This window comes from Poecilia latipinna, unplaced genomic scaffold (assembly GCF_001443285.1).
Source record: "Poecilia latipinna isolate Pla-1442-1.1 unplaced genomic scaffold, P_latipinna-1.0 Scaffold1756, whole genome shotgun sequence".
Classification (NCBI taxonomy): Eukaryota; Metazoa; Chordata; class Actinopteri; order Cyprinodontiformes; family Poeciliidae; genus Poecilia; species Poecilia latipinna.
This window is the reverse complement of record NW_015114372.1, coordinates 100,470-110,845: the sequence shown is the minus strand read 5'-3', so window position 1 is coordinate 110,845 and position 10,376 is coordinate 100,470. Positions and strand designations below refer to the sequence as shown.

The 10,376-nt window shown below is 36.4% G+C and overlaps 2 protein-coding genes across 2 annotated transcripts in view; both read left to right on the top strand.

Moving 5' to 3' along the window:
* Window positions 1-210: 210 nt before the first annotated feature.
* Window positions 211-2,274, top strand: LOC106965050 (myosin-7-like). Its single transcript, XM_015060931.1, has 5 exons — window positions 211-313; window positions 422-526; window positions 618-713; window positions 795-929; window positions 1,932-2,274. Exons 1-5 carry the CDS (start codon window positions 215-217, stop codon window positions 1,950-1,952), a joined length of 456 nt encoding a protein of 151 aa, XP_014916417.1. The 5' UTR covers window positions 211-214; the 3' UTR covers window positions 1,953-2,274.
* Window positions 2,275-6,043: 3,769 nt separating this feature from the next.
* Window positions 6,044-10,376, top strand: part of LOC106965045 (myosin-6-like) — a 21,626-nt gene continuing 17,293 nt past the window's right edge. The window contains exons 1-12 of the mRNA XM_015060921.1: window positions 6,044-6,146; window positions 6,332-6,370; window positions 6,736-6,944; window positions 7,141-7,284; window positions 7,397-7,553; window positions 7,635-7,662; window positions 7,748-7,859; window positions 8,667-8,759; window positions 8,836-8,899; window positions 8,976-9,074; window positions 9,159-9,262; window positions 9,348-9,486. Of these exons, the coding sequence (XP_014916407.1) occupies window positions 6,744-6,944; window positions 7,141-7,284; window positions 7,397-7,553; window positions 7,635-7,662; window positions 7,748-7,859; window positions 8,667-8,759; window positions 8,836-8,899; window positions 8,976-9,074; window positions 9,159-9,262; window positions 9,348-9,486 (1,141 nt within the window). The 5' untranslated portion in view covers window positions 6,044-6,146; window positions 6,332-6,370; window positions 6,736-6,743. The remainder of the gene's footprint in view (window positions 6,147-6,331; window positions 6,371-6,735; window positions 6,945-7,140; window positions 7,285-7,396; window positions 7,554-7,634; window positions 7,663-7,747; window positions 7,860-8,666; window positions 8,760-8,835; window positions 8,900-8,975; window positions 9,075-9,158; window positions 9,263-9,347; window positions 9,487-10,376) is intronic.

The following is a 10,376-nucleotide window of genomic DNA, read 5'->3' as shown; positions in this document are numbered from 1 at the left end:
AAACTGTGACTTGACATATGATATCCAATTTTTAATCCTGTCAGAGAATAAGATTGCCGTCTTAATAAGTCCTTCTGGAAACATTCAACAGTGACATTTTAAGATAATTTTGACAATATAAAGAAGGCTACTTTTTAAACCAGGTTGAAACATGGGTGATGCTGCCATGGCAGAGTTTGGGGCTGCTGCTTCTTTTCTGAGGAAATCNAAGAACATGGAGCAGACCATCAAAGATCTGCAGCACCGTCTGGATGAAGCTGAACAGATCGCCATGAAGGGAGGCAAGAAGCAGGTCCAGAAGCTGGAGGCCAGGGTGAGTAGAGGAAGGCTCATCGAGACAAAGTGTTTGCGCAAGCAAATCAAATGTTTTCTAAATCTCAACCAATATGATGTTTAATGACTTTTGCTGTGGAATCTGTAGGTCAGGGAGCTTGAAAATGAGGTGGAAAGTGAACAGAAAAAATCCAGTGATGCAATAAAAGGAGTGAGAAAGTACGAGAGACGCATCAAGGAACTTACCTATCAGGTAGCTATTCATCTAGAATGTTCTTTAGTAGTTTTCATAAACTAAAAAAGTATTTTTCCAATGTCCTTTCATCTTATTTCATTAAACCTAGACTGAAGAGGACCGTAAAAATCTGGCACGTCTCCAAGACTTGGTGGACAAGCTTCAGCTCAAAGTGAAATCCTATAAGAAATCTGCAGAAGTAGCTGTAAGTATGGCTCTTTCAAAAAAGAATCATTACATAACATTGCCATATACTTATCTGGAATATGTGATGCTTTTCCAACAGGAGGAACAGGCCAACAGCAACCTCACCAAGTTCCGCAAGCTTCAACATGAGTTGGACGAGGCTGAAGAGAGAGCCGATATCGCAGAGTCTCAAGTCAACAAGTTACGAGCCAAGAGCCGTGATGTTGGGTCAAAGGTTTGTATGTAGACAAAAATGGTAATTGTTTTTCCAAGATGTTTTTAAAGATGTCCAGTGCATAAAAATGCTTTCATGTCCAACCCAAAAAACAAAAACACCAAAACGTTTGACCTTGACAATCCCTGGTTGAAATAATTTCTGACTTTTTGAACTGAAACAACCCAACAACAACACCTCCATGGTTGTTTTAATCTCTCAAAGAAATATTGTGTATTACTTATAGTTAGCAACCAATCTGAAATTTCATTTGATTCCATGATATAATCTTCAGACCCACATTCATTTGTTCAAACAATCTGATACAAGTACAATCATAATAGAAATGTTAAGTAAATGTTAAGTAATCAAGACAGAGAGAGGTTCTGTATCGCAGTTATGAATGTGTTTGATGTGAAATGTGCTTATCAACCCCAGAACAAAAGCACACATTAAAGAAACATCTCAAGTCATCAGCAAGGAAGTTACGCTTTTAGTACAAATGGGTCTGTGAAAAGAATAATAAACCAAACTTGCTACCAGTTAGCAAAAAACAATAGCATCAAGGTGTGGTCATCACAAAGCCATGATCTGTGTGTCATAGAAAACATTAAGTTGAAAAGGTGTTTGGGAGCAATCTGGCTTTATGAAACTGTTACACCAGTTCTGTAAAGAGTAATGGGCCAATGTTGCATCACACTGTTTAGAGAAACTTGTGGAAAGACACCCAAAATATCTGACCCAAATTATAGAGTTTATAGAAATGCCAAAGTTAGTATTTCACATTTCTACCAAATGCTAAAAAATATCATTGTTGGTAAACTTCTGAATTTGAACAAAGTAAAAAAAAAATCCCTACAAAAATGATCTTACTCATTACTTTTTTTTTTATTAAACAAATGGATTATTAAAAAAAGGGCTGTGTCTTTTTATAACGTGTGTAAATTTCTGTTTTCCACTCCAATGGCTCCTTACTTTGTTTAAATACCACTCAACACTTATCCTGTGTTCTCTTTTTTTCAGAAAGGACATGATGAAGAATAAAGTTTCTCCAGACAATAAAGTGTCCGAGACACCTGTTGCTAATTTAATGGTGCCTCCCTAAGCATGCTGTCGTGTTGAGTAGAATAAATCAAACGTGCATCTAAAACAGCCTCTTGACTTGTTATTGCCTACAGTTTTGATGGTTTACAGAAGAAAATAATTACATTCAAGAAAGTTGTGAGCATAATACAATAAATCAGATTGACTGGATAAACTAAATATAGAACATTATTGTACCATTAGAATATTGAATATAACATGCAAGACTGCAAATACCTGAAAATGTACACCTTTTTTAAAAAAAATAAATGCACTTATTTACTTTCAGTGGGTTATTTGTATTACTATGTTTTTTTTCTGAACAAGTACTGCCAGAAACTATATTATTACAATTGTAAATTACATTGAGAAATATTAGTTTAGATACCAGTAGTAAACTAATGACAGTAAACCAATCATCCAAGTTTCATAAGAAAATAAAAATTTACATATTTGCTGACCCATAGTAGAAAACTGGGAGAATTGCTCAGGTTTTAGATTAAATCTCTGATTTGCCCTATAAATTAACAAATTATTAGTTTAGCAACTTTAGCTACTTAAAACAGTTTAGCAATTGCTACTCTGGGGATTTTGCTGTAATGGTTTGTGGCTGCAAACCTCTGCTCCCTTTAAGGAGGGGAGATTTGCCTCATTTATCTGTTGTTAAAGCCACTAATAGATCTGATGTTGTAGAAGGCAGGTTAGTAATCCACTCTACAAAATATTTTTAGATTTATAGCAAGAAGTACATTAAATACTTTAGAAGTTATTCATTTGAGCTGAAACAGATTGGCATGAAATAATGAAAAAAAAAAGTGCATTACACACACAATCCACTGTAGATTTCATCTGTCTTCATTGAGACCAGTGATTTATTTGGCGTGCTTTTACAAATGTCACATGTGATCACTGGGTTGGACAAGAGTATTTAGACTAGAAATTAAATTCCTGGTTATTTCAACTTTAGACATCAAAGTTGTATATATGCTGCATACATTTTTTTAACAGAAAAAAAAAGTATTTGTAGTTTCTAACTTTAGTATACAATTAGAGTAGTGTTATTAATCTTGCATTACCACAGATTTTTGCATTAACAGACAACAGTGGCTGTGAACCAACACTACTATGAGCAAGAAATGAAATGGAATAAATGTAGTAATTAGTCTACATGCATATGTTTCATTATCACTATAAAATGTTTACCCATTCATTTTTTACATTTCATTAGTTTCTAAATAAATTATGTTTGAGGTGAAATGTTTTGTTGTCAACCTTAGTAGACTAAATAAACATGGATAAATGTCATATCAAAAAAAATTTAAACTACTAACCTTAGTATTACTTAATGAAGCTTTTTATCTCAGAGGAGCACACATCTTCAGTGCCAGACAAGGCCCAATTGTGTCACAGTACAGGAGCTTAATTGCCCACCTGTAAGATCATTCTCAATACATACAAAAAAATCATAAATTAAAATAAAACACATGATTTAATGACTGCAAAGTATATTCAAGTGACATTTAGCATGAACTATATAAACTAGTAATCAGACAAATAAAAAATAAATACCTTTCCATAATTTCATGATATGTTGGTTCTTTTCCGCATCCGAGCACATTCAGAATTCAGGTTGAGTCCAGTCAGAAGCCCATAGACTAAATGAGTGAGGCAAAGACAAGGACGAGAACAATCAACTCCCCTTAGAAGTGACCTTTCACAACAGCAAATAGCAAATACTACTAATAGCTTTGTTGGCTCAGATTCCTCAACTTAAGTGGTGCAAGGTGTCTCACACCTTCCTTTGGGATGCTCATGCGATTGTAAAAGTCAGAGACAGAAAGGCTGTGGACAGCTGAGAATGAGACCTTCAGTGAAGGGACAAGTGTTCTCTTCATGAGCCTGGAATAGACTGAGGGACAAGTAACAGAGATGACAATCCAAGTACAAAGACAAGTCAGGACATGGCCTGATGGAGTAAGATGTGATGTCCACTGTGGTAGAGGTTTTCACAAGGATTTCATCACAGTTTCGGCTAAATTCTGTCTAACCAAGAAATTCTGAACACCAAGGGTTTCGTTTGCCATAAATAAAGGCAAGTTCATATGTGAGTTTTGTTCTTCTTGTCTTTCTTGATTCATTTTCACACTTAAACTTGCAAACAATTCTAACACTGGGCTAAATGTGGATTAATTTATAATCTGATTTGTAAAGATAAATCATCCCACTTTAAATGACATATCATGCAAATTATACTGTTTTGTACCTTTAGTTACTTATAATAAACTGTTGCTGCCGATCAATAAAACAAACAAAAAAAAAACTGCCCTGACAACCTGCGTCACAAGCTGTCCCCAAGCTCTCCTCTGAACCACCAAGCCCTCAAAGGCAGCCAGCAGGAATTTCACAAGTTATCTTTGTGCTCAAGAATAAAGAGAAGAAAACAATGCCATGTCAACAGGAGCAGCACAAGGGCAGTCTCCGAATGCCCTCTCTGTGTACGCGCCTGAACCTATAGGTCACAAATAAATAAATCATTTCCAATTTAAATAGGCAAATGCATTCAAAAGAAGCAGAAATAAAAATCAGGATAATAAAATATTTTTCAATTATAAGGTTGACTGTCGATTTTATTTTTAATGATTCACAAGAGGCTATAATGCTGATAACAGAAAACAATAGCTACTTTTGAGAAAGCTGTTGTTTTCTGACTTGATCGGAGAAATCAAGCTGTCAAGATGCAAGACATGTTGGAGATCGTTCTACGTTGTGGGAGGTAGGTAAGCAAATACCTTTTTTCTGAGTTTGGTGAAAATATTCGAAAAAGAGAGCAAGTACCAACCATTGGTACATAAAAAGTATTGCTTGATGCTCTTTTGTGTGTATCTGTGTGTCACTTAACACAGATACATTGGAAGAACACCAAGAATTGCCTTGTACTTAAAGTGTACCAATGATGGAGTCTGCAGGTAGTCAAGGAAGGCCTTCCCACCTGAAAATATAACTCACAATGATTAGTCAAGGTGTTGCAGTTTCCTCTAAATGGTAAGGATGTTAAGCTGCATCATTCTTGTGAAGACATTGGGCAGACGCACACATATACAAAAGGTCATCATAGTCAAACAAAAAATGGCAGCAACAAATTGCTTGTTTTTTTTATATAGAAAGAAAAGTATTGCATATTGTGATAATAAAAACCCAGTTTCAGTCTCGGCTTTAAGGGAGTCATCAATTAAGACACCGAAGTATTTATAGGAACTCAGCATCACAATGCTCCACCCATCCAGGGTAACCACAGCAGGAATGGCAATTTGGAAATAAACACCATTTGTCCTTCACTTGAAGAAAGTGAGACTCACTCCACTCACGAGACACACAGTGCATCACCATGTTCAGTATCCCTTTATGTAATATGAACTTCAATGGGACAGTATTGTCTCTGAGGATGCCTATTGTAGACTTAACTACAAGTAGTGTTGAGTGATAATAAAGAGACCTCACAACTGTGACCTTGTCTTGTGTCTTTGCAGACGACAGCTGCAGCTCTTTATTCTCCATCTCTATTTTATAACCAATCACTGAAGAAACTATTATTGAATATAAGATCCGAAAAGGTCTGAAGCCCCACAAGTTGTGTTGCTCTGCTTTGTTTTATCTCTCTCAACTTGCAAATAGAAAGACAATATTCCAATGTCCATGCAACGTTCTGGTCTTTAGTCAGAGATGGGTGTTTAAGTAGCAAATAGATATCCTTTAAGACACAAAAATTCAGAAAAACCTAAACAAGACATACATTTAAATTAATAAACAACTTTCCCATTCATTACCATTTAAAAATACCTAACAATGACACATGCAAGTCACTAGGAGAGACAAAATGCATCAGCAGTCAGAGGCTGCTTCCCCACCTCCTGCCTCTCTCTTTCTTTCTTTGTCATGTCCACTCTGGCATACAAGTCTTTTGTTCAAGGTGAGAGCAACAAATAGCAGCACTGGGTTGAACCTAGTTTGGAGAATGCTTTTGTGACGAGCAAACTGGATGCCATTTCTCTGATATTCATACCCATATTTGGTTGACTTCCAACCTTTATTAATGGAGAGAAAGCCCGAAGGGAGTCACTGGTTCCATCATTCTCTTGACAGGGTTGACAATAAGAGGTAAGAACATTTACTCAAGTAATAATCTGCTTTGTTGTGGCTGGTCAGCAGCACAGTAGGCTAGGCTTAAAAATTATTTCAAACCACATCTGTGATTAATGTCTGTAAGCAGAACTAATCTCTTATTGTTTACATGTTTGCAGAATTGTGATCTTTTTTTGTTCTCACTTTTATTTGTGGAGCAGCAAGATTTCACATATCCAGGGGACTGAAATAAAGCTCAGGTAAAATCAATTAATTTTAGTGACAGTAATCTAATACTAAGTAAAATCAATACAAGGCTTATATGGAGATATTCTTTGCAAGCCCACTTATTGCAAAATTTACAATTAACTTTTTTTTAGGGGAAAAAGTTATGGGTTTGTAAAAGTTAAGGTAATTACTAAAAATGTTGTTAAAAAAGAGTTGGCCACTGATTTGTATTTTGTATCTGTATCTGTATTTTTATTAATTACATTCAAAATAGATTTAAATATTGCTGAGGTCCAAGTATTTTTGATGATTTCTTTTCTTGGTTCTCACATGGGTAATAGCAATATGCCTTAAAAAGCATTTTACACTGTAGATGACAATATTTTATTTTCTAAAGGCTGAAACATGGGTGATGCCGCCATGGCAGAGTTTGGGGCTGCTGCTTCTTTTCTGAGGAAATCGGATAAGGAGCGTCTGGAGGCCCAGACTCGCCCCTTCGACATGAAGAGAGAGTGCTTCGTACCTGACCCAGAGGTTGAGTACGTAAAAGCAACCATCCAAAGTCGTGATGGTGACAAAGTCACTGCTAATACAGAATTTGGAAAGGCAAGTGAATTTATATTCAGTACTAAAATGTGTGCAATCAATAATCCATAGAGGTGTTTGATTCTTATTTTGATTTTTTTTCCATCTTGTTTTATCTTTTTACTATGGACCTTCTTATGCGTCCGGAATAAAGATATTATGATGCTGATGATTCAGTTTAGATGTAAAACAAAGTTTTTGTTGTTTTCTTTTACAGACTGTCACTGTGAAGGAGTGTGATGTACATCCTCAGAACCCGCCAAAGTTTGATAAAATTGAAGACATGGCCATGTTCACCTTCCTCCATGAGCCAGCTGTGCTGTTTAACCTCAAAGAGCGTTACGCAGCATGGATGATCTATGTAAGAAAGCTAAACTTCAATGCACACACTAACATTGCGGTGAAATGAAGTCTATATTCAATAACGCCATGTATGGCACTATCTTATGTTGTTGTTACCTGTTAACCTGCAGACCTACTCTGGGCTGTTCTGTGTGACTGTCAACCCCTACAAGTGGCTGCCAGTCTACAACCAAGAGGTGGTCGTTGCCTACAGAGGAAAGAAGAGGAGTGAAGCTCCTCCTCACATCTTCTCCATCTCTGACAATGGCTACCAGTACATGCTGGCAGGTATAGAAACCCCTTATTTTGTGCACACATCCCTTATTACAGTGTAATTTTGACTTGACTGCTAAAAATTCTTGTTGACAGATCGAGAAAACCAGTCAATCCTCATTACGTGAGTCACTCTGCAACCTTATATTTCTATAGTGGTACTAAGTTGTAGATCCTGGCAGGAAACTTTTCTTGTGTCTTTTACACAGCGGAGAATCTGGAGCTGGAAAGACTGTAAACACCAAGCGTGTCATTCAGTACTTTGCCAGCATTGCTGCTGCGCCTGGAGTTGGGAAGAAAGATGCTGCAAGTGAAAAGAAGGTTTGTTTAAAAATGCAACTAAAAAGCTCTAGCTTAAAATTACTGAAATAAAAAAATATATATATTGGGGCCAGGAATTAATGCACTAATTTTAATTCATTAATCAGATTTTAATGTGTTCAATATTTTAATACAAATAATTGCTTTTTTATGTGCAATACAATGTAGGTTAATTTTGGCTTCAAAAGACAATTTGATAGGATGTTGACTGCAAGTTGTGCAAAAAGGAGCTGACGTATCACCAAAACTATTCGAGCCTAAAATATCATCTCAATGATCAACATATTGCAAGCACAGATGTCCCCAATGTTAAAGTCAGCATTCACAGTCTACACAGTTGTTTTTTTTATACAATAATGACCAAGGACTCCATAAACACTTGAAAGCTGAATAGGTACAATGGCACTTTGCACCAATCTGATGCTTGAATAACTTAAATAACAGACATAGCAGATTATGTCTGTTATTATTAAATATTGTTATTATTTAGCTTATGCATCTATTTATTCAATAATTTAGCAGCATAAGGGGTTCTGATTTAAAAATGTTAGTTATTTTGTCCATTCATAGTTTTTGATTAAAATACGATTAATTCTGATTTATTAATTACAGACCCCGTATTTAAGTCGCTTAAAAATTTTAATAAAGTTCCACAACTAATATAAATATTTACATTTATATAGACTATATATAGATTGCTATACTTTACATCAGAAAAATGCAGTGCATTCACAATGTCACATATGTCAACGTGAACTGTTTATTCTGTTTTAAATCTGAAATTGTGAGTTTGTTTGATGGCATCAGGGTACCCTGGAGGATCAAATCATTCAGGCTAACCCGGCTCTGGAGGCTTTTGGCAATGCCAAAACCATCAGGAATGACAACTCCTCCAGATTTGTAAGTGACTGTGGATCTTGAATTAGTAATTTCTAAGAAAAAGTCAAGGAATTCAACAACTCTCTTTTTCTTTTAGGGTAAATTCATCCGAATCCACTTTGACAATAGAGGAAAGCTTGCCTCTGCTGATATTGAAACCTGTACGTACCATGACTACATACTTCAAGGCAGTGCTGGCCCATTTCTGCCGAGAATAATAGATTATTTTCCCATCAGATCTCCTGGAAAAGTCACGTGTCACCTACCAGCTCAAAGCTGAGAGGGATTATCACATTTTCTACCAGATCCTGTCTCAGGCAAAGCCTGAACTTTTGGGTGAGTATAGGTAACATGTTCAAAGCAATTATGTTTTCTAAAGTATGACATTACAGATATTATATTTTAATTCTGTAATTGTAGAGATGCTACTCATCACCAACAACCCCTATGATTACGCGTTCATCTCCCAAGGAGAGACAACAGTGGCTTCCATCAATGACTCTGAAGAGCTGATGGCTACTGATGTGAGCTGAGCATTCTCACAAACTTTTTTTAAAACAACAACACTAAGTGTCTACAAAGTTGACCACTGTAACATATCTTATTCAGGAAGCTTTTGATGTGCTGGGATTCACTCAAGAAGAAAAAAACAGTATGTACAAGCTAACTGGGGCCATTATGCATCATGGCAACATGAAGTTTAAGAACAAGCAGAGAGAGGAGCAGGCAGAGGCTGATGGCACTGAAGGTAAAATATTTCTATTTTTAAACAGTTTACAGTCAATGACACAATATGTGTTACCATGCTCAAGCAATGATGGTAACCTTGAAATAATACTGATGTCACTAATTCTCCAAAGATGCTGACAAAGCAGCATATCTGATGGGCCTAAACTCTGCTGACCTCATCAAAGGTCTCTGTCACCCAAGGGTCAAAGTGGGGAATGAGTGGGTCACCAAGGGACAAAATGTTGCCCAGGTAAAGACATATATGTTTTATGAGTATCATTGGTGATACATTACTTAGTTTTAACAAATGTCTTTGCCACATCCTTATTGAGGTGTATTATGCAGTTGGAGCCCTGTCTAAGGCAGTTTATGAGAGGATGTTCCTGTGGATGGTGGTGAGAATTAACCAGTCTCTTGACACCAAGCAGCCTCGCCAATACTTCATTGGAGTGCTGGACATTGCTGGGTTTGAAATTTTTGATGTGAGTTTAGATAGGAATCAACGCATACTTGTTGAGTTTTTTATTCTAAGAGTTCAGTTTTAATTACTCTCAATATCTTTCCAGTTCAACACCTTCGAGCAGCTGTGCATCAACTTCACCAATGAAAAACTGCAACAGTTTTTCAACCACCACATGTTTGTGCTGGAGCAGGAAGAGTACAAGAAAGAGGGGATTGAATGGACTTTCATTGACTTTGGTATGGATCTGCAGGCCTGTATTGACCTGATTGAAAAGGTGAGAATCAGAATATTAGATATATGGAGAAAGTAAAAGGTCATTTGTGTTTCAAACCACTTTCATTACCCTTTCAGCCCATGGGAATCATGTCCATCCTCGAAGAGGAGTGCATGTTTCCCAAAGCCTCTGATGCTACATTTAAAGCTAAGCTTTATGACAATCATCTGGG